Source organism: Myotis davidii, unplaced genomic scaffold (assembly GCF_000327345.1).
Source record: "Myotis davidii unplaced genomic scaffold, ASM32734v1 scaffold208, whole genome shotgun sequence".
NCBI lineage: Eukaryota > Metazoa > Chordata > Mammalia > Chiroptera > Vespertilionidae > Myotis > Myotis davidii.
Genome location: NW_006299706.1, coordinates 2,081,551 through 2,104,622, shown reverse-complemented (window position 1 = coordinate 2,104,622; position 23,072 = coordinate 2,081,551). Strand labels below are relative to the sequence as shown.

General features: G+C 55.3%; 1 protein-coding gene across 3 annotated transcripts in view; it reads left to right on the top strand.

Annotated features, from left to right (window-relative positions):
• Window positions 1-212: 212 nt before the first annotated feature.
• The window catches only part of MEF2D (myocyte enhancer factor 2D), a 33,432-nt gene continuing 10,572 nt past the window's right edge, over window positions 213-23,072 (top strand). The window contains exons 1-8 of one of the 3 annotated variants that reach the window (XM_006775725.2): window positions 213-336; window positions 16,425-16,615; window positions 17,228-17,431; window positions 18,926-19,063; window positions 20,107-20,317; window positions 20,534-20,590; window positions 22,167-22,357; window positions 22,820-22,840. In XM_006775725.2, coding sequence (XP_006775788.1) covers window positions 16,562-16,615; window positions 17,228-17,431; window positions 18,926-19,063; window positions 20,107-20,317; window positions 20,534-20,590; window positions 22,167-22,357; window positions 22,820-22,840 — 876 coding nt within the window. In that variant the 5' untranslated portion in view covers window positions 213-336; window positions 16,425-16,561. Of the gene's footprint in view, window positions 337-636; window positions 760-16,424; window positions 16,616-17,227; window positions 17,432-18,925; window positions 19,064-20,106; window positions 20,318-20,533; window positions 20,591-22,166; window positions 22,358-22,819; window positions 22,841-23,072 lie in introns of those variants that run through there. The other 2 variants (XM_006775726.2, XM_006775727.2) reach the window with 2 other exon arrangements.

The window sequence follows — 23,072 nt, the reverse complement described above, 5'->3', positions numbered from 1 at the left end:
GGGCGGGGCCGCGCCCCTGGCCCCGCCCCTACTTGGACCCCGCCCCGTAGACACCACAAGTCCCTCCTATTGGCTTCCCGCCTGTCCATCACCACTGTTTCCCCACCCCTCAAGCTAGGCTGAGCAGTGCCTACGTCGGCCTTGACTCCCAGGGGCTGGAGGAGTTACCTTTGGAGCCCGAAAGGAGGAAGGAAGCAAAATATCTACGTGGACCCCAGCCTCATTTATTATTCCCCCGCCCGGAGCTGCGGCTTCCCGGTGTTAAAGATACCCCGGACTAGAAGCGAGAGCTACCCCTTCTCAGCCGTGACACCCCCCTTTTCCCCAGCGGGACCGGTGAGTAGAGAAAAATAATGTGCCTGTCGCTTTAAGAGGCCCCCTCCCCCACTTCGTCTTGGGGTTGAGGTGGAGGGTGGTCCCGACTGTCCCCCTGAAGGGGTGGGATAGGGTGGCCGCCTGGGCCGGGAGAAACTCGCGGAGCGGGCTGTGTTTTCGTGTGGCGTTGGTGGGAGATGACATGGGGGACTGTTTGTGTGGCGGGAGGGTGGGGGCGGGGGGAGCCGCAGCTGTTTGGGAAGCGGGGGAGGGAGGAGGGATGTTGTTCAGATGACACCGGGGTGGTGGGTTGGGGTGTGTGAGCGTGTGTCCGGGCCGGGTTTGCCGGGTGCCTATGGAGTTGGGACGCGGAGTCACCACGGAGGCGGACACAAACGATCCTTCCTTGGGACCTCCTAGCCCGCTTCCGAGACCTCTGCTCCGGTTCGTCATCAGCCCCAGCTGGAGAACCCCTGGCCAGAAGTTTGCAGCTGTGCAACATCTGGGCAGGAGTGCTCCCATCTCTCCATCGATGGCCAGCTGATCTGGGCTCAGAGTGGGGGTCTAGGGAATGGGGTGGAGGCTTTTGGGGAGGGAGGGCCAAGGAGACGAAGATGCATCTAGTCTCTCCTTTCCAGGGCCAGCTGCCATCCTGTGAGGTTTGGGTCTTACAGAGATGGGGGAAGGGCCTCCCTTCCCCAGGGATTCGGGCTGCCCTCCTCGGAGCTTCCTGAGGTCTCCCCTGGGAGGAGGGCTCCTGGGTGTGAGCAGTCCTGGAGCCACTGAGTAGCTTATCCCAGGTTTGTCCTGAGTGGGAAGCTCTCTGTAAGTCCCCTTAAGTAGTGCATTGTGGATGGGTTGGGGGAGGGTACAGTGAGTGGATCCTGTGTCCCCTACCCTGTGTCCAGCCTCCCTTTTAAGGTTTCCTTATAGGCATCGTTTTTGGGGGTGGGGTAGTTGGAGGGTGGCCCTCGCCTCCCCATCCCCTCAATGGGTCTCCCAGGCATTTCAGGTGCCAGCCTTGACTATGGGAAATTTGCCATCTGGGGCAGTGACCTTGGGCTGCTCTGGCCTGGAGATAGGAGGGGAGCACAAGATGGAGTGTTTTGAAGTTCGGGAGCTGTCCACCTCCTATTCCCCTCCAAGCCCCCAGCAGGGAAATCTCAGTGGTCAAGGAGAACATCAAAAGGGCACATGTCATTGTTCACACATGTCCACCCGCCTGTGGCCAAGGGTCACACCCGCTCCAGGTCTCAGCCTTTCTGTTCCAGCTCCCAGGGCTGCCTGGGAATGGATTTCCTTCCTGTGGTTTCCCAGTGTCGGGCAGGAGGTGGGGGTGGGATGGGATCCGTGTGAGATGGCTGCGACCCGTTCCTATGAAGTGATTGGGGGACACGAGCTTATCTATAGCTCTTTCCTCACTTGCCTCAGCACAGGTATTTGGACTCTCGGGTCTCAGTAGTCACATTCTCATTGTAACTTCCCTGTCCCCAACGCACCTGGTGTGTGTGTGTGTGTGTAACCAAGATCACACAGCAAATCTATGTCAGAACTTTAGTCCAGCTGCCACTCTTTCAGGCATGGATGGCTTCACCGTAGGAAGAGACCATAGGAAGGAAGACACAATTCTTGTTCTTGGAGGCCCTGGTCCAGGGGGAGAAAGAAGCAGGACCCAGTCAGAAAGCCTCATAATCCTTGTGTTGGATGGGGGGAGGGAGGGTATGGAAGGCTGGGCTAGAGCTTCTGTGTGCTGTACCCAAGGCCTGGAACGGAGTGATGGAAGGATGGTGGGTGCTGTCCATTGCTCACCCCACTCTGTACCTGCTGCCTTGCACTGGAGGGGCCTGGGCTTCCCAGCTCTGCCTCTCTTGGCTACTGGATCCTCTCATCATCTGGGAGATGTAATAGTCTTTCTGGCTGCTGTTATATAATCTCTCTCCAGCAGGTTTTTCTTTAAAAAAAAAAAAATCTTCACTGAGTCTTTCTTGGGAGGTGTGATGGGGGGAAAGGTGGCGAGTAGACTCGCAGGTGGGAGACTGGAAGATCAGTAGCAAGGGTGGGGGGCTGGCCCCAGAACCAGAAAAGGGTTTAGACCCTCTTTGATTGTTATCCAGCCCCTCCCACCCTCCTCCTCTGCGCCCTGGGGTGGTCTCTTTTGCTGTGGGTGTTCCTGGTCCTCTGCTCATCCTGTCAATCTCCTTCTGGGCAGCTGGGTCCCCTGCCCTCTCTGGTTGGCACTGGGTCTGGAATCTCAGTGCTTACCTTGGTGCTGGCCTGGTGTGGGTGGGCCGTGTCAGACACTTTCCCACCCATTTCTGTATCTCTGTGGGGACAACGGGGTCGGGGACAAATGGTTGGTTTTACCATTTTTCTAGTTGTACTTGGAGCCAGGCCCCCTGCTTCTCTGCCCCTCTAGTCCAGAGGGTGGTGGCCTTACTGGAGAAGATAAGTCAGTGAGGTGGGTAATAGAGGTCTCCACCTCTTGGCCACAAGTCAGAGTTGGGGTTCACCTGGGTCTCGTCAGTGAGTATGAGGATGAGATGTCCTAGAACCCATCCCCGGGGGTTAGATTCTGGCCTTGTGGCACTGGTGGCAGGTTCTCCCCACCCCTGGGGACCATGGCTGGAACCCTCCAGGCTTTCTGAGGCCAGCTGGTTTGAGGCACTTGCCTCCCTTTTACAGGGAAGGAGGAGATGGCGGTGGGGCCGGCATAACCTCAGCATCACTGTAATCACTGGTGGCTTTTATGGGCCAGTCATGGGGTCGGAGTCCGGCCAACTGTCTGTCCTTCTGTCCCAGTTTGGTGACTTACTCATGGGGGGAGGAGGAGGTGTTAGGTCCTAGTGGCTGCGTTCTGGAGGCTGGGCACCTTGCTGTGTTGTGGTTGATGTTGCCCTGTCTGTCCACAATCGCAGCAGGCAGAATGGAACTTAGACCTAAGGAAGAGCTCCTAGTTGTTGGGGAGACAGCCGGCTCTGACGTGGCCTGGGAAAAAGGGGACCCTAAAGCACTTTCTTCTTCGGTAGTTCTTGGTGGCTCTGCGGAAAGGCCTTGAACTTTGGCCTAGTGGGAATGGTGCAGTTTGGCTCCTGGAATATTTATTTTCATTTCTCTCCCCCCGCCTGGGGCTGCAAGCATTCTGAGGGGAGTTTGTCCAGGAGCTATGGGATGGCGAGCTTGTGGACCCCTTTCCTCTAGCTGGGGGGCTGGGTGGGGGGTCTGTGCAGACTGATATGCCCAGACGCACCTGGCAGGTCCACAGCATTTAGTGGCACACAGGCATGAAGGTGCGCAGTGCATACACGTGGGTGTGTAGCACCCACGGAGCAGCTGCCGCCCTGTAGGGGGTTGGGGTTGTGAATGGCAAAGATGATTAAAGGATTGGAGACTGGGGATATGGGGGGAGTGGGGAGCTGGAGGTAAGGAGATGAAGGGCATACAAGAACTCAGAAGACAGAAGGGTTGACTGGAGCATGAGGGATGGAGGTTAGACTACAAATGGGCAGACCTAGAGCATGGCTTGTGAGTTGTGGAGCCCTGGCTGACTTCCATCACTGCCCCTTACATCCCTCCCCTCCCCCATGTATCCCTCTCTGAGGCCCCGGCTTAGCCTGTCGGTGACCCTCACACTGCTTGTGTGTCCTTGGATAAGGGAGCTTTCCAGATATATGGAGCGTGTTCACCTCGCCTGTGGTGACCAGAGCACCTGGGTGTTTTGGTGGTTTGTCACTGGCTTCTGTTGCCCTCCCCATTCATTCTGTGAGCCCTTCCACTCTGTTGTAGGAAGGTTGTATCTGAGCCCTCAGGCATTTGGGGCAGATTCCTGGCTTGGGTAATCTCGCATCTGATTTTTCCTTTCCTGAGGCTGTGGCCACAACCTCCCCTTCCTGGGAGCCTAGCCACGCTTCTGGCCGCGCGTGGAGACAGGGGGATGCATTCATGGACTCTGCACAGGACCCTGAGAGTCTGGAAGGGGAGTGGGGGTGGGGCAAGGGGGGTGGCTGTCTGATCCCTCTCTTTTGCTGTAGGCCGGGAGGGGAGGGACTTGTCTGGAGCTCTGGCCTGTTGCTGGCCACACCCAGGTGGGACCATATTTACTCATTTAAACTCACCCTCCCAGGAGGCTCTGGGCTCTAGCCTGGTCACTGACCTTGGCTTGGTGCCTCTGGCTGGGTGCTCCGGCCACTCCCTAGGAGTTGGACCGCCCTGGGAAGCATATAGAGAAGGAGATTTCTTTGCCCCTGGTCAGGAGCTTTACCCCACGCGCCCTAGTTTCCAATATACCTTTGGAGACCAAAAAGCTAAAACTTGTTAGGTGCTTGGGGACTGGAGGAATGAAACTTCCGTTGGTTTTATCCCTGTGTGCCAGGCCCTGTGCTGGGCATGGAAACATATGAAGACGTGTTTATTTCTCTCCACAATTGTTTTTCATAGTTAGGGAGACTGCATCAGAGCTTTCAGTGACTTGCTCAAGCTTTCCCAGTGAGGAGGGTTGAGGGCTTTTGTCTGAGGTGCCCTGAGGGAGGGCAGAGGAATGGCCAAGGGAGACCCTGGAGAAGGAGGAGGATGTGCTGAAGGGCAGAGCAGACCTAGTAGGAGTCCCTGGCAGAGGGCAGAGGATGAGCTTGGTGACTAGTGGAGAGAAGGTGCTTTGTTTCCTGAGAAGGTGTTGTCTTCTGATTGAGGGCCACAGGAGAGAGCCCCAAAGCCGGGACTTAGAAAGTAGGTGTGTCCTTCTCTCCAGACATCAGGGTTCACCTGGCTGAGGACTTGCCAGCTAAGTCCCACACCTGGCTGAGGACTTGCCAGCTAAGTCCTGCTCCCACACTACCCAGAATGTGGGGTGGGAGCCAGCGGTGTCCCAGGCGGGGACTTGGTGTATGTGTGTAGGGAGCAGGTGAGCAACTGAAGAGGCCCTGAGGGGACCAACAGGCCTAGGGCTTAGTCCAACCCTGGGCTGGGCTTGGGGAGCTGAGTGCTCCCCAGCCAGTTGTCTGCGGATCTCAGAACCCTTCCCCACTTTGCCCCGTGAGCTTTCCAAATCCCTCTAGATTCATGTTCTTGATTTTCCTGCTCCCATCCCGCCAACAAATACTTGGGTTGAGGGTTGAGAGAACAAGAAATAAGAGAGAGCTCAACCCCTTCCTCAGGGAAAACCTACTGTGGTGGGATGTGTGCGGGGAGGAGAGGGGTTGGTCTCTTTTCACGGAGTCTTCCCACTGCAGTTGAACGAAGTAAGTGGAGGCAATGGGATGGGGCAGATGACCTCGAACCTCGAGTTTTTTTCCTTTAAAGCATGCATATGTTGTGTATTTGGTGAGGGGTAATGGTTGGGGGTAGACCAGGAGAAAGGGCTGATTTTGAAAAGGTGCTTCAGGCCTTTTCATTTACATCTCTTTTGACCTCTGATCCCCTTTCCTCCAGCCCCCACAGCTGCCTGCCTCTCTGCTGACTCCCCTATGCATATGCTGCGGCAGGCCCATGGGGCCCCTGCTGACTGGGTGGGAACAGGTGTCCGGGACGGCTGCTCTCTCTCGTCTTGCCCACCTGTCAGCCCAGGGGATGGGGAGCTGATGGGGAGGGGAGGGGAGGAACCTCTTGGCCCCTCACCTGCTCCCTGGGATGGGGCCCTGGTTATAAAGTGCAGCAGAAGGACTGAGAATAGATCACAGACAGGACTTCCCACTTAGAGGAAGGGCAGCTCCAGATCATAGCATGGCAGAGAAACCTTGGTAGGCCAGGGGTCTTTGCACATGTCTTTACGAAAAAGGGAGAAGCTGGGTTTGGTGAGGCGCATGAATTTGCATAGCTGTGTGCAGGTCCGCTCCCCAGTCCCCCGCCTTCCTGGGCCCCCCTCCATCTGGCTGGGCATCTTAGCCTCACCTGGCACCTTTCCTGAAAGCAGCAAGCTAATCCTGTACGAGCCGCCTGGCTGGCCTTCTCAGCAGGCCCACGCAGCTGTGCTGCCTCCCTCCCTTGCCAGGGGCTTAGAGGACTGTCCTTCCGAGTCAGAAGGAGACCCAGGCGCCTCCCTGAGTGGCCCCTTTAAATCCTCTGTGGCTTCCCAGGGTCATGATTTCTCTAGGAGGATTTGCTTTCCCTGATTGGATTGGCCTCTTTCGGGCCCCCTGTCTGTAACTGTAGGTGGACACATCACGCTCATCCTCCACCTTTTATCAGAATTGCTGCTGTCCAGTCTGAGGGCCCAGGCCTCAGAGCCCCTCCCCTCGCTGCTTGCTCTCACTGGCCCGGCAATGGGGCCCTGGCTCTTCTTCATCTGCTTCAGTCAGAGGAGCCCTGCCCTGGTTCTGTGGGTGGGAAGAAAGGATCTCACAGCCTAAAATAAGGGGACCAACCACTGCCCTGGAAGAGTGCTCCTCAGACTGTCTCCTTGCTGCCTGCCTTTCTCCACGTTTTCCTCTTCAGCCTGCTCTTCCTTTGGCCAGGGGCCCACACTCCATAGTTACCCCCCTGCCCTCATTTCCATGGGAAGTCCCTCCCCTGGTCTAACCAACAGCCCATCCGCTGCAAAGGGAGGCAGCCAGACCCAGCACTGGTATCACTATGCTCACCCCAACGGCTCTCAGGCTGACCCGCCCCCCAAGGTCCCAGCTGTCACTTTCACTTCTGTCTCCTGAGACCCCAGAGGGAAGTTGGGTGGGGAGGTGGAAGGTGACACACTAACCGTCCCAACTGCCCCCACCTCTCCTCATCTGAGGCTCGGGATGGCCTGGGTCCTGTCTGCCGTCTGCCAGTCTCGTTTGGATGACTGGAATGCAGTGCAAGGGTTGGCTCTAGTGAGCGGGATAGTGGTTAGATAGCAGGAAGGGCTTCCCAGGATTGGAGACCACTGATGGACTTCATTGTTTTAGAGGGTATGGCTGAAAGTGTAGATACTATAACTGGACAAGCAGAGGTCAGTTTGACCTCTTCCAGCTCCCATTGGTTGGAATGTCATGCCAGGACCTTCGTGCCCTCCAGGTGTTACCAGCTGTCCATGCTTGGTTAGGTGGCTCCTAACTAAGCAAATTTGAGCCCTAGAGACTACTTAGAGGCAAAAACTCTGCTCTGGAAAGTCCTCTCGGTGGTCTGGCGTCCCTCTTGCTTGCTGTACTAGCTATTTCCTCTCATTCGGCACCCTTGGGAATGGATTTTTAAAACAGGGATAGAGGAGAAGTTTACCACCCACCCCATCCTCCTGCTGCCCAGCCTCTGCACCAAGGAGAATGGAGCTGTTTACCTGGGGAGCCAGCATCCTTCATCTCATGAATCTTTTCACATTCCTCAGGCTTCCCTGTTTGCTAATTCCTCATAACTACACCTCCCCTGCGCCCCCCGCCCCCCATCTCTACCTTGACAGGGACCTGGACAAGACTGGAGGACCCCCAGTTGGTTGAGAGCTGTAGACAGTACAGGGAAGGGGGGTTATTTATCAATTCATGAATGCTTTCAGGGGGAGAAAGATGGGGCTGGAGGCCTGAGGTACCAGGAACTCCACTTGGGGTCCCTAAGTGCCTAGTTTTGCTGGGTGGCCCAGGACCTGGAATGAAAAGTTGAGTTTGATTGAATAGACTAGAGACACTAGCAAATCCCCATGCAAATGAGAGGTAGTGAGTCATTACTGATCGGCCTGCTGGAGTAGAGCATGAAGCAAGATTCAGGCTTGGATTCCAGAATTGGCTCCACTAATGACCATGACCTTTAGCCAGTCACTATTCAGTACCCAAAAGCAGGACCCAAATCCTGGTTCTGATAGGTATACCAGGTGTGTGAGGGGATTGGGATGACTGAAGTTGCCCCCAGGGCCTTATGTGCCTCAGCTGGCACCTGCCCTGGCAGACCATGAGCCTCTGTTAACCCTTGACCATCTATTGTGGGGGTTACTGTTCAGAAAGCACCCTCTTTAGCCCCCTCCTTACCCTTTTCTGGCCTCCATATTGCTCTTCCCTCTTTAAAAAAAATTTTTTAAAAATTGATTTCAGAGAGAAAGGGAGAGGGAGAGTCAGAAATATCAATGATGAAAGAGAATCAGAAATATCAATGATGATAGGCTGCCTCCTGCCTGCCCCCTACTGGGGATCGAGCCCACAACCTGGGCATGTGCCCTTGACTGGAATTGAACCCGGGACTCTTCAGTCCACAGGCCTACGCTCTATCCACTGAGCCAAACCTGCTAGGGCTGCTCTTCCCTCTTAAGCTGGAGAACAATGGACCCAACCAGGCTATCTCTGCTGTTCCCTCTCCATAGAATCACAGAGTCCTGGCTTTTCTTCCTTTTGGGCCTCTCAGAAGAGCACAGGCCTGAATGTTCAGGCTGGAAGGGCACGTGGACAACCTAGTCCACTCCACCCATCCACTGCACTGACCAGTGGGTGAGGCCTGGGGGGAGCAGTGACTTAATTCAGGATCACACAGTACACAGTGACTTAGGGCCAAAGCAGGGACTAGAATTCGGTCCAGAGCCCCCATATTTCCCTGGGATGCTGCCGCCCTATCCTTCTCTACAAGATTCAATCTCCTGTTGCTCCCAGATTCTTACTGAGATCAGGCTGGATGGCTCCGGGAACTTGCAGGGGTTTGGGGAAGGTTCATACGAACCAGCCCAGAGGCCACCAGGCAAAGGCCTGAGCTGCGGTGGGAGGTGCTGGCGCCAGGGAGGCAGGCTGGCTGCTGCCTCCACAGGGAGACATACAACCTCACAGCTGCCGCAGGAAGGATGAGAGCTAGACTACAGGAAGGACAAGCTAGGGTGGGGAAGCAGTGGAGGAGGCTCAGGAGACAGACCCTCACTGGAGCGGCATCTCCTGGGCAGAGAACAGGATGACCCCATCCCAGGAGATTTGCCAAGGAGAAGGCTGGAAGCCTAGGGCGGGGCCAGGGAGCATTGTCCAGCGGAAACCCTCCAGAGGGAGGGCTTTCAGCCTTGCTCCCACACTGGACGCTCCTCCTGGCAAGTCAGTTCCTGTCCCTTAAGCTGAGGCTGTAATGCCCTGCCTCCGTTTGCATTCCTAGGGTGCCTGGGATCTGAGACCACCTCTGCCGCAGGTCCAGCTTCCCTGGACTGGTCCTTCCCCTTCCCCCAGCCGGCAGCCCGCCCCCAGGTCCCTTGTGGGTGAGTTAAAATTAGCTCAGTGCCCAGGCTAAAAATAGCCCCTGCCCAACCCTGAGGCTGCTGGGCTGGGGGAGGGGAGTTCCCGAGGGAGGGGAAGATGGTGGGAACCGGGTTTGGGTAGTGAGCCTGCCAAACTGAACTCTGAAGGGAGGAGGATCAGGGGTAGGGGCCTGCTTATGCCTTTGAGAGCAGATGCCTGTGCCTTTTAGAGTAGATCATATAGAACTCTGGGGTGAATGCAGAGACTGCCACGTGGGAAAGGATGGGGGAGACAGAATGGAGCCAGGAGTAGTGGGTGGGGAACCGGCAGGGGTGGGGGAATGGGTGGGTAGGAAGGTGGGGGTGGGGTGAGAATTGGGCTTCCAGGAGGGGCACTGCCTTGGCTCAGACTTGGGGAGAGGCAACGCCCCTAGTTCAGGACCAGTACAGTGTTTGTGAAGAAAGGGCTCCCTGTCCAGGGCCTCAGCTCCTGGTGCTTGGGGGCCGTCACTGGGTTCACCTTCCCACCCACCTTCCAGAGCTCTTCCTCATGTGCCTCTGCCTACAGGGAAGCAGGCCCAGCCTGTGGTTCGGAGAGGACTGGGAAGGCTGTGAGCCCTGGGCCGGGGTGGGAAGGGAGGTGGTACCCAGGGACTGAGAGTGCCCTTGGGCCTGGCGCTCACCTCTGCTCACTCTCAGGACCTGCCTGCCCTCAAGGTTGGGCATAATCCAAAGCCTCAGGGGCAGAAGTGCTCCTTCCAGCAGGGGAGGGGGAAGTGGGTCCAATGCAGGCCCCCAAGGGCCCTTTGGCCTCTCCCCGCCCTTGCCCATGGGGGACCTGCCCTTCTCTTGTCTGTCTCTTGGCTGGACTGCAAGTTTTCAGAGCAGGGATGGTGTCCTGTTGAATTATGCCTTCGCGCCAGGCCTGACATCAGGGTCTTGTCTCTTGTCTACCCACTTATCTCTGCACCTTCCCCTCTGTCTGCTCCTGCCTCTCCCGCTCTCCTATAGCCCTCTCCTTGTCTGCCTCTGCACCACCCTCAGCCTTCTTTGTGGCCTCTCTGCTTCTTCTGTCTCCTTCCCTACAACTGTGTGTCTGCCTCACCCAGGCCTCCTCCCTCATTAGTGAGCAGGCTGCTTGAGGCCCCCTGACTGTGGGGTGATGGGTAGATTGGAGTGCCACCCCCTCCCCCAGCTCCTGCTGCTTATTTCATGCCCTGCAGCCCAGCCACAGGGAAGGGGCGGGAGGAGGGATGACAGCTGTCTCCAGCGCCTCCTACCTTCCCCTTCAGTCCACAGCCTGCCGCCCTGGGCAGCCTAGGAGGGAGGGATAAAAGGCCCACGTAATGAGAACTGCCTTTCTCACTGTGTGGAAGAGCAGGGTTGAAGCCATATTGCTCTGTGACAGGGGCTGCTCACTCAGCCTCTCTGGGCACATTTGCCCCATTTGGCCAGTGCTGGGGTGGCACTGCTGAAAGCAGGTGCCCTGCTTTTCTCGGAGCCTGTGGGACAGAGGACAGATCTGGGTGGAAGGATGTGAGAGAAGGGGAGGCAGGTACTCCCCTGGCACTAGCCATTGGAAGCCACTTCCTTCTGTAGCTCCCCAGGAAGGGCAGTCCTGCTGCAACTGGGCCCCAGGAGACAGCCCTGACCGCTCCCCTGCCCCCATAGGCCCCCGGCCATCCTCACACAGGAACTGAGATAGCATCATTCTGAAACCCCGAGAATAGTTTGAATATTGCTCAGGTACCAGGAGGTGTTACATTGGAGGAGGCTGAGGCCTGCTACTTCTCCCTTATCCCCTCCAAACCAAGACCCCCTTTAGGGTACACTTTGCATATTATCTGTACCTCATTTGCATGTTAATATAACCCACGTGTTCCTACTGGATCTGTAGCACAGCTTGGAAAAATGGCTGTCCACGGGATCCTTCTGGATCTCCCAAGTCTCAGGTCCCCTCAGCCCCTCCTCCTCGCCCAGAATGTTGTCAGATGAGCCTCCCACCCTGCGTCCTCTCTGCTCTCCATTTACAAAGGCTTCTCTGCAGCCCAGCTGCCATCGGTCCTCCCTCTTTGCTCCTTCTGTCTCCAGGGGAAGCTCTACCAGATCTCTCCCTGCCTCACTCTCCACCCTGGGGAGGTCCACTCGGCCCCTCCTGTCCTGCCAGCACTGCCCCAGAGGGTGAATCAGAAGCAGCTGGAGACCTCCAAAGGGTACTTTTGGTGACACAGATGCTGTCAGCCAGAGGTCATAGCTGTGGCCTGAGGTCAGGATTGGGCAGGCCCTGGGGCCATCAGAGCAAGAAGGCCATTCTAGCTACTCCCCCCACCCCCTCCTATCTCCATGGCAGCCCTAAGCCCTCCCAAGCCTTGGGCTCCAGGAGAAGTAGCCCAAAGCCAGTTCTTCTGGGAGGGCTTCCTAGAGGAGGAGCAGGTGGGAAAGGAAAGAGGAATGGGGCCAGGGCAGGCCAGGGAGAAAAGGCTCACATCTGGAGAACATCTGCCAAGGCCTCTGGCTCCTGGAAGTTGGTTAGGTAATTAGGTAGACTGCTAATTAAGGAGGTCCAGGTGTTCATTAAAATGTTGCTAATTGGGTAGGAGGGAAGCTTGGACAGGATAGGCCTCTGTACCTTGGATAGGGTCAGTTTAGGGTCCTCTGTGCCCATTTCGGCCCCAGCCACCCCTCTTCCAAAGTCAGGGGTGAGTTCATGTTCTTGTCCCAGAGCTTTCTAAGACTCTGCAACAATGTAGAATGGAGAGCAGAGAGGAAAGAGGTTGGTACTGACTGAGCCTGCTGTGTAGGAGGGCTCCTGGTTAGATAGGAGGAAGGACTGCCCAAGGTAGGGGCATCGCTTCCTCTGGCAGTGGAGGGGCAATGGGGAAGGGGCCTTGACAACATGGAATTCTAAAAAGTGCTTTGGGCTACTGGTGGGGATAGATGTTGCCCTCCTGATTTCCCTGTCAGAGAGTGTTGATGGGTCTCTGTGGCTTCCCTGTCTTCTCAGCCCTGATCCTTCTCACATCCTAGCTCCCCCAGCATGAGGCGGGGGTGGGGGGGGCGGTATAGGAGATCAGCCAGGGAGCTGGTTGCCAGGCGACAGTTGCCTAAGCAACCCCATCCTCTCTATCTCCATGTGCTCAGGGCTGCTCCTTAGAAGACTTTAGAGTCTCACCCTCTATACCAGCCAACCCAGGGGTGGGGAGGGTTGAGGACTAGAGTGGCAGAGGTGGTCGGAAGGTAGATGGTTTCCAAACGGACAAGCTTCAGGTGCAGCTGGGAGAGGAAGGGCAGCTGGTCCTGACTGAAAGCAGGACTGATTGGAAGACCACAGAAGGACTTCTCACCGGGCCACAAAGATGAAACAGTCCTTTCTTCCTTTCAACAGTTATTTCCTGAGCTTCTCCTTTCAGGGGATAGAGTGGTGAAAAAGACAAATGTGGTTCCTGCCCTCATGAAGCTTGAGTCTCATACATGAGCCAGGCATTAAATAGAAGCACAGAATTGTAATAATTTAGAGCAGCGGTCGCCAACCGGTGGTCCGTGGACCACTGGTGGTCCTTGAGGTCTGAAAGGTTGGTGACCACTGATTTAGAGTCATGGTAAGTGCTAGAAAGAAAAGAACAAGATGTCCTGGGAGTAAATAAACAATTGGGGGAACCAAAGGCGTGAGGTTGGCTTGCAGTAATGGCTTTTCTGAGTGTCATGAGAGCTAAGAATGTGTTCTCTCCCAACTCGGAGGAAGACATCGTATTGGCCATACGTTGACAGAGGTTACATCTCAGCAAGAATTTGCTTGTGAACAAAGGGTGGTGAGAAGGAGATATAGTAAAATGGGAGGGGAAGGGCAGTGAGATGCTACAAGCCAAAGGAATGCTGGAGTGACTGCATTTACCATCCTGGATTGGGGTCTCCAAAGCAGGCCAGAGAATCCTTTTTAAAAGCTCTCTCCTTGCCGAACCGGTTTGGCTCAGTGGATAGAGCATCGGCCTGCAGACTGAAGGGTCCCAGGTTCGATTCCGGTCAAGGGCATGTACCTTGGTTGCGGGCACATCCCCAGTAGGGGGCGTGCAGGAGGCAGCTGATTGATCTCTCTCATCGATGTTTCTAACTCTCTATCCCTCTCCCTTCTTCTCTGTAAAAAATCAATAAAATATATTTTAAAAAAAATAAAATAAAAGCTCTCTCCTTAGCCTCACTCCCCTACCTTCAGTGTGCCCTCCTCACCTCCCCTGCCAAGCTCTAGAAAATGCAGCCTTTGGATTGCACCGGGAGGCAGGGGAGCCGAAATCCTTGAGTTGGAGACTTTGTAGCAGGGGTTTGGCAGAGATTGGGGTTACAGGCAAGGAATGGTGAGGGGATAGAGCAGTTCTAGGTCCAGGTATCTGCTGGGCCACTCAGGGTTGGCTGGGCTTGTGTTGGGGTTGTCCTAGGGCCCTTATGAGGGCCACAGTGGGAGGCCCAGGTCCCATGGAGTAGGTTGAGAACAAGGAAGAGGGGACCAGAGAGGGGTAGGGGGTCCTTCCAGGGGTGGGAAGGGAATTACATTGCTTTCTGAAGATACAGACGGAATAGAAGCTCTCTTTCCAGCTGGGCTAGGGAAGGCCTGAGGGACCGTCCTGGTGATGGGGGAACGAGTGGAGAGGGGCATCCCTGGCTCCTCCCAAGTGCACAGATGCCCTGCCTGCCCTCCCCATGCCAAGATGCTGAGGCTGAGCTACAGACCCTATTGTGGAACACTGGCCATGGTTGAGTGGAGCTAAAAAAGGCTCAGTCATTGGAAATGGGGGTGGGGGGAATGGGTTCCTAATTACAGGTGTCTATCCAACACCTCTCCCCACCTCCCTTGACTTTACAGTGGGGTCTCTGATAGGGGTGCTGTGGGAGGGAAATTCTGGAGAGAAGTGCTAGGTTTCTGTGGTCTGGGCTCCTCTCAGGACCCAGTCAGAGAGGCTTTAGAAAGCATGACTCCCACCCTAGCTGGTTTGGCTCAGTGGATAGAGCGGTGGCCTGTGGACTGAAGGGTCCCAAGTTCGATTCCAGTCAAGGGCACATGCCAGGGTTGCAGGCTCAATCCCCAGTAGGGGGGTGTGCAGGAGGCAGCCGATCAATGATTCTCTCTCATCATTGATGTTTCTATCTCTCTCCCTCTCCCTTCCTCTCTGAAATCAATAAAAAAAAATATTTTTTAAAAAAGGAAAAGAAAGCATGAGTCCCATGCTCACTGCGCCCTCCACCATCTCTGATGCAAAGACTCCTGAAATCAAAGAGCTGGAGGGACCCTGGGATTAATTCATGCCTACAGCCCCCCAGGGCTCACCCAGCCTGTTGGGGTGCTGCCCACACACCTGAAAGCATGCACCTTTTCAGACTCAGGCTGACCTCTCATTCCTCTGTCCCCTCCCATCCCAAGGTATTTCCAGGATTGTATAGGACAGGGGCTCCATTTCCCATTCTGGGTCTGGAATTGGAGCTGTTCAACCAATGGGCCATGACGGTTTATATCAACAGATGTACTGAGACAGACTCCCGCCTGGTGCCTGCATCCCCTGGCTTTCAGCAGTCTCCTATGGGTACATCAGTAGGCTCTGTATTTTCTCTTTGTGCTTCAAGGTGAACAAGGTTGGGAAGCACTATTTAGACTGAACTTGGGTTCTAGACTTGGCCCATTCCTTTAGAGTAGGAATCAGCAAACTGTGGCCCATTCATGTTCGTATAAATCTAGTTTCGTTAGAACACAGCCACACTCATTCATCTGTGTGTTGTCTACAGCTGCTTTCATGCTACAATGGCAGTGTAGGCCTGCGAAGTCTGAAATATTTATTATCTGGCCCCTCACAGAAAAAAATTGCCAACCCCTGGTCTAGAGGGGTGATTTGTTTGTTTGTTTGTCTATAGCAACAGAACCCTTCAAAAAATTATAGGTTTAGGCCCACTGAGTAAAATGGACTGGTGTGGAAGTAGTTGAAGAGATAGGGGGTCTGCAGCCCCAGCCCCACTCTGGAATACCGGCTCCAGGCTTCATGAGCTGGGTGTGAGGATCTCTGCTCTAGACTTGCTCTGGTATGTTCTTGTTGTTTTTAAGATTTTAAAATAAATTATACATTTTTTTAAAAATTAGTTTTTCTTGATTTCAGAGAGAGGAAGGGAGAGGGAGAAACATCAGTGATGAGAGAAAATCATTGACCGGCTGCCTCCTGCACGCCCCTTACCCACTTCCCTCCCCCAGGATCGAGCCTGCAACCCAAGCATATACCTTGACTGGGAATCGAACTGTGACCTGGTTCATGGGTCAACACTCAACCACTGAGCCACACCAGCTGAGCTAAATTAATTTTTAGAGAGAAAGGGAGAGAGAGAAACATAAATATGAGAGCAAAACATCAATTGGCTGCCTCCCACACGCCCCCTACTGGGGATCGAGTCTGCAACCCATTCATGTGCCTTGATTGGGAATTGAACCAGCAACTTTTAGGTGCATGGGATGATGCCCAACCAACTGAGCCACACTGGCCAGGGCTCTGGTATGTTCTTGATACAGGGATGCAGAATCACTCCCATTGTGGCACCAGGTAAACTGTGCCAGCTGCATGGACTTGGCAGGTGTTCACTCAACACGTTCTCTGCACGAAGCTCTAGCACAAGAGCCACTGTTCTAGGCCAGAGGGACCACTGGTGAGCCCAAGTGTCTCTACTCTGAGAGAAGGAAGTGGCTGAGATGTTCTCCAAGACCCAGACCCTTAGAAGCCAGGGAGCTCCATGTACTCCATCTGGAACCTGAGGGCAGCAGTGATAGCATGGAAAGGGCCTGGGCCAGAGTCCTGGGCTCTGAGTGTGAGGTCCAGCTTGTGCCTGGCTGTGGCATGCTGTCCCCTCGGGTTGCCACCCTGTCCTCACTTTGAGGATGGGGCTCAGACACTGACAGCCTCTCCCAGAGGTGCTGTGGACCTGGCCTGTGTGCCCAAGGAGCAGGGCTGAGGATTGCTAGGACTGACAGTCTTGTCATGACCTTCTCCCCCAGGAGGCTGTGCAGAAGGTGTCCTGCAGACCATGAACTGAGCACTGGTCCCAGACCGTTCATGAGCACAGTGTGAGGTGTGCCGAGACCTGCCACCCAGCGATCCCCTCCCCTCCCTGCACTGAGGATCCTCAGAGAAGATGGGGAGGAAAAAGATTCAGATCCAGCGAATCACCGATGAGCGGAACCGACAGGTGAGGAGGTCCTAGGGCCACACAGTGTGGATGAGGGCAGGGAGCTGGCCTCTGCCTCTGTTCCTGACAGCCACTCCAAGAGGGCTTCCTGGAGGAAGGAGTCTCTGAAGGCTATTATGAAAGGGGAAGGACTGAGTTGGGAAAAAGAGGAGCCCCCACCTCCTTGCAGCTGTTAGAATCCTGTGTCCCAGAACACCTGCTGCTGATGCAACCATACAAACCTATGCCCAGGAGCCCTGCCCAGGAGCCATATGCCCTGGGCATGCCCCCTTTCCCAAGATGAATCCTTCCCTCTTCCTGCCCCAGGGGAAGAGCCAGGAAGTCCTTCTGTTCTCCTTCCTTGACCTCATTATAGTTCCCAGAACAGATGTGGAGGTCGGTGCATCTGAATCCTCTGCCTTCAGTGAGTTAGCTGTGGGCTATGTCATGTCCATGTGTTGGCAGAGGGGTGCTGGCCTGTTTCTTCCTCAGGCCAGGGGCTCCTGAAAAGAGAGCTGTGTCACCCTGAGATGGGGGCTCCCAAGAAGGGGCTGTGTCCAGCTGCCCGTAGGTGGGGACTCCTGGGCCAGCCTTGACTGAGCCAGACCTGGCTGCCCACCCACCCACCTGCAGGTGACATTCACCAAGCGGAAGTTCGGGCTCATGAAGAAGGCGTATGAGCTAAGCGTGTTATGCGACTGCGAGATCGCGCTCATCATCTTCAACCACTCCAACAAGCTGTTCCAGTACGCCAGCACCGACATGGACAAGGTGCTGCTCAAGTACACAGAGTACAACGAGCCACACGAGAGCCGCACCAATGCTGACATCATCGAGGTGGGCCCACGCACCAGACCCCGCCCACCCCTGCCTGCCACCCAACATCACGTGCCCCTGCAGCACGCACCCACGGGCCCGGCCTGCCTGTGCATGCGCAGGTGTACACCTGCCCTCATAGCTCCTCACCCGTGTGCACCAACATACAAACCCATGTCCTCTCACACACACCCTAGGCTGACGAGGAAGGAGGGGCAGTGAGCACATGTCAGGTGTGACTGCCCACCCAGCCCACTCCCACTGCAGCCCTCAGAGTCTTTCTGCTTGTCTCTCAGGCATGACATGACCTCTCCTCCATCTTTTCTCAAGTTCTCTCTCTCTCTTGGTGTCTGTCTGTCCCTCTTCTCTAGCGTTTGGTCTGCTACTGCATCCGACTCTACCTTTGTCTCCCTCTTTGTTTTTGTCTCTCCTGCTGTCCCTGTCCCTTTTTGGGTCCCATAGCCCTACGTTTTGTTTCAAAGAGGGCTGCCGTTGTGAACTGTTGAAAGACAGGGGCTTTGGGGTCCGGTTCTGGCCTTTACTGGCCACATGACCTTGGCAGAGGGGTTGGCCTCCCAGAGCTTTGATGCTCATCCACCGCCACGAAATGGGGCCAGTGCCTGCTTTGAAGGGTGTTGTGGGAATTGAATGAGACGGTCCAGTTCTTGCTCCTCACACAAGGTATTCGTGCCTTGGGCATATGAACTTGTGTCAATGGAGAAGGATGCCTGGGAAGGCACAGGCCTGCCTTCCTGTAGTGAGACTTCAACTCAGAGGTTTGGAGGAAATGCCCTTATTTTTATATTAGAGAAAACAGATTTCCTCAGGACTAGAATGTAAAATCTGCATTCATTTTAAAGACAAAACAAGTATCTATGAAGATGTTTTGATCCTTGAGAGGGCAGCTTTGAGGTGTACTCCAGACCCACCAGGTATGTCCTTACTTTGTGGCCACATGTGAGAACCTCTGACCTTGGGCAAGGGCAGCATATGGGGTAGTATATGGAGCTCAGTCAAAGCTAGTTCCTCTGTTTGCCTTTCTCTCTCTTCTCTCTCTACCTCTCTGTCTCATTTCTATTTCTCTCTCCTCCATCTTCTAAGCAGAGCCCAGGGATCGAGCTAGGCAAAGCCAGCCCTGATGACCTTCCCCTGGGGAACGCTCCGTGCCTTTGTGCAGAGCTGGTCATGGGTGGTAAGGCAGGGGCTGGCCAGAGCACCATCCTCCCAGCCCCCAGAGCCCTCCCCACCTGTCACCTTCGAGGCACATGTCTCCGCACCACGTGCATTCTCTGGGCTATGCCCACCTTCCATGTGATCCCTGCATGCTGATGCCTCCCCACCAGCCGCATCTTCACACAGTGCCCCAGAGGGGAGGGTGGCACTGAGGGATGGGGCTGGGGCGTTGCTGGGACCCCTGAGGAAGGAGGCTGGAGAACAGTTAAGGGCTGAAAGAACTCCAGAGAGATGGGTGTGGGAGGACCCTCACCTCTGCTGACAGTAGCGGTGCGGTTACAGACCCTGAGGAAGAAGGGCTTCAACGGCTGCGACAGCCCTGAGCCGGACGGGGAGGACTCGCTGGAACAGAGCCCCCTGCTGGAGGACAAGTACCGGCGCGCCAGCGAGGAGCTCGACGGGCTCTTCCGGCGCTATGGGGTGAGCCCCACTCACTCTCTCTCTGTTGGCCCCCCTTCCGGCCCCTTCCCCCCCAGGCGCTGCACAAGAAGCACAGGGAATGTGAGAGCCCCGAGGTGGACGAGGTGTTTGCCCTGACCCCCCAGACGGAGGAGAAATATAAAAAGATAGACGAGGAGTTTGATAAAATGATGCAGAGTTATAGACTGGCCGTGAGTAGTAGCATGGAGGAGAGCCTCCCTGTGGTGCATGGTGTGGCTTTGCGCCCCGCCCGCCCTGGCCCTCTGCTGCCTCTGATGGATGTTCTGCTCTGAGCCATGCTGGGGCTGTTGGTGATTCCCAAGGAACCTCTGACCTTGGTTGTGATAAACCTGTGACCCTCGCTGAGCCTCACTTGGATGGAGCATAAGCCAGAGAGGCCTGGACTGTCCCCCTCACCAGCAAGAAATGTGTAGATGACATGAGATCCTTAGATGACAGGAATGTAGACAATGTGCTATTGTCTGGATCTTTTGCGGGGAAAGGCCCCCTTGGGCCTGCTCTGACACCCCAGGCTCAGATGCTTAGTAGCATAGTTTAGGGAAGTCAGAGGCTGCTAAAGGGAAAGGCAGTGAGGTGGGGTGAGGACCTACAGTAGGCCAGTGGATGAGAGACTGCAAGTGAAATGATACCCGGACCCATGTGCAGGCCTGTAACAGCTGTGTGTGTGAGTTTGGGTCTGTACTCAGGGCCTCTAACCTGCTCCCTGTGTGTCCTGCCTGGCTGAGGACTAACCCACCTCTACTAGGGGGTTCTAGGTGTCCCTGGTCCTGTCTGTAGTGAGCAGAGCCTTGTTCTCGTTCTCTGGGCCAGAACTGGATCCCAGAGCAGTCCCACCAATGCACTTCCTTGGTGGGAGTGGCAGGCAGGACTCCAAAAGGGCCCAAGGCAGAGAGATGGAGCTGCTGGCCCTAGATCGAGTGCACAGCCCAACACTAGAAGAACCCTCGCCTGCTTTCTCAGGCAAAGTGGGTCCAAGGTAAGAGGTCACCCTGCCTGACCCCACCTCTCCATTTTCTGTCTAGTCAGCTGTCCCGGCCCCCAACTTTGCCATGCCTGTGACAGTGCCCGTGTCCAATCAGAGCTCACTGCAGTTCAGCAATCCCAGCAGTTCCCTGGTCACCCCTTCCCTGGTGACATCATCCCTCACGGACCCACGGCTCCTGTCCCCCCAGCAGCCAGCACTACAGAGGAACAGTGTGTCTCCTGGTCTGCCCCAGCGCCCAGCCAGTGCAGGTGAGCGGGCTGCAGGTGGGTGGGTGAGGTGGAAATGAGGTGTGATGGGGGCTTGGGATTCCATTTTCAATAGAGAGTATTTCCCTTCACTGCACAGCATTCTCCCATTGATGTGGCTCCTCAGGGAAGGAACTATGACTCCTGTCCTGTTTAGTCCCCAAGACTCACTCTGGAGGGACGCCTTGTCAGCTCATCACGGTTCTGTTTGTCTTCCAGGGGCCATGCTGGGGGGCGACCTCAACAGTGCTAATGGAGCCTGCCCCAGCCCTGTTGGTGAGTACTGCTGCCCTTGCCGGGGGAAGCGGAGGTCCTGCCCAAGAGTCCAGGGACAAAGAAGGACCTAGATTACAGGAGGAGAAGGTCCCAGGGCCTGAATGGGAGGATTTCTAAGCCCTGAGGTTTTTTGTGTCTGTAGCAGTGATTGGTGTGGAGCTATAGGCTCAGAGAATTCTGGACAAATGATTGGAGGTGAAGATTCAAGTTTTTCCAGTTGAGCAGGACATCTGGTTGGGATCTGAAGGATGGAAATATATCTCGTGTTGCCAATGGGCAGTAGGCACAGACTCACACACATACTTACGTACACACGCGTAGACATTCTCACTCAGGGAAATATCCAGACATTCAGTGTGCACACATCTATAAGCCCCAGAAGAAAGGCACCGCCCCCCCCGCTCCCCCCCGGCAGCTGACAGTCCCTCCTGCCCTGTGCTGTTGTCCGGCTGGTTACTATGACTTCGAATGTCACCATTGACGTCACCCTGACATTCCTGCCATTCCCGGAGTGATCTGGGAATTGGGATGGAAGCAGCCACACACTTACAGAGCAGCAGTGTGCTCTCAGGCAACAGAGCAATGACACTTCTGATTGTGGTTACCCGCCACCTCTGGGCTTTAGAATCCCCCTTTAGCACCGAGCACCATATCCTAGCATGTTGGCAGTGAGTGTGTATGGGGTTAGGAAATGGGGGGAAAGTGTGAATACGCTCCCTCTCTAAGGAGAGGGCCAGACAAATGCCAGCAGACCTTACGGAGGCAGCGGTACTTGTGGGCCCTCAGGCCTGGCATGTGGAAAGTGATGAGGGCCCTAGCTTGGCTTCCAGCCAGCTATGTGGCCCTAGAGAAGTCATTAATACCTCTGTCAACCAGGCCCTTCTGTACATAGGGCTAATGATGTCCTGACCACCTTGAGGGTTAGTGTGAGGATTAAATGAGATAATATGCATGTGAAAGCCCCAAGTAGGTTGTGGAGTATGTAAGGATAGTTATTGTGCTTGTTATTACCAGCCTAATTATGGTGGGTGCCAAGGAAGAACACCACCACTAGTGAACGGCTCATCTTCCCCAGAGCTGAGGGCATCTTGGCATGGGCTCATCCAAATCATCGTGCCCCCAGCTCATTGCAAAGGGAGCAGCCTGAGTGCTTGATTTGCCCTGGTGAGCAGAATCCTCACTGAGGCCCAAATTCCAGGCTGCCACCCCTTTTCCAACCTGGGTCATTGTGGGCCCAGTCAGAGGCAGGTAGTGGGATCACAAGGTGCTGGAGGCCTGCCCATGGGGAGAAGGCTTGGCTGCAGAAGAACCTCTTGAATATTGTGGTTTCCATTTCTAATTCTTCCTACCAACCTCAGAACTCCTACCACCCAGTCCCACACATAGCTCAGGCCAGGAGGATGAACCAATGATTCGGTAGTAAGGGGTCTTAGGGGAAAATCAGATAGCTCAGTACCCACTCAAAGCCTGGGCGTGGCTTTGAGAGGACTGGGTGACCGGAGTACTGGCAAGGGGGCAGTTAACAGGGCTGAGGGGTGGGTCCATGTTTTTCCTTTTATCCTCATCTCTTCTCCAGGGAATGGCTATGTCAGTGCTCGGGCTTCCCCTGGCCTCCTCCCCGTGGCCAATGGCAACAGCTTAAACAAGGTCATCCCTGCCAAGTCTCCACCCCCACCCACCCACAGCGCCCAGCTTGGAGCCCCCAGCCGCAAGCCCGACCTGAGGGTCATCACTTCCCAGGGAGGGAAGGGGTTAATGCACCACTTGGTGAGTGGGGTTTGGACAGGGGCTGGGGAATGGGTGCATGGAGGGAGGAAAGAGCCGATCTCCAGCAGAGATGTGAAGGTCACCAAGCAGTTAGGGCTTCCCAAGAGAGACCATGAAGCATGGCTGGGAAGAGGTCCCGGAGGCTTTACAAAAGGTTGGAACACAGAAGTACCAGCCTCAAAGGCAGTAAAGGGAACAGGAGATGGGAGAGAATGTTCTGTAGCAGGAAGAGATCTGCCATCACAGCAGAGTGATGGGAACTAGATTGTGAGGGTTTCCCACCTGATGGACATTGGGATGTCGCGTCTGTGGAAACCCATCGGGGCAGTGAGGAGCTCTGTGCTTCTAGGCTGCAGAGCCTTCTCGCTCTCATGCAGAGGTGGGAGGGTGTGGGGACAGTGGTGTGCGGGGAAGGTGGAGGCAAGAGACTGAACCATCCCTTGGTTTTATTTCTGCTCCCAGACTGAGGACCATTTAGATCTGGTAAGTGAGGCTGTGAGATGTTTGCTGTGGCTTTGAATTCTGGGTCATCCCCTTGCTCTGTGGCCCCCAGCATGGAACATGTGTGTGCCCTTGTCCTTTTGCCTATGTGTATGGTGTGTGTTGTTTGGTTGCTTGCCGGGAGCTCCAAGCAGGATGCAAAGGTGAATGGGGAAGGGGCCGGACATGCATGTGTTTGTACATGTGTGTATGTGGATGTGTTACTGTGATGACG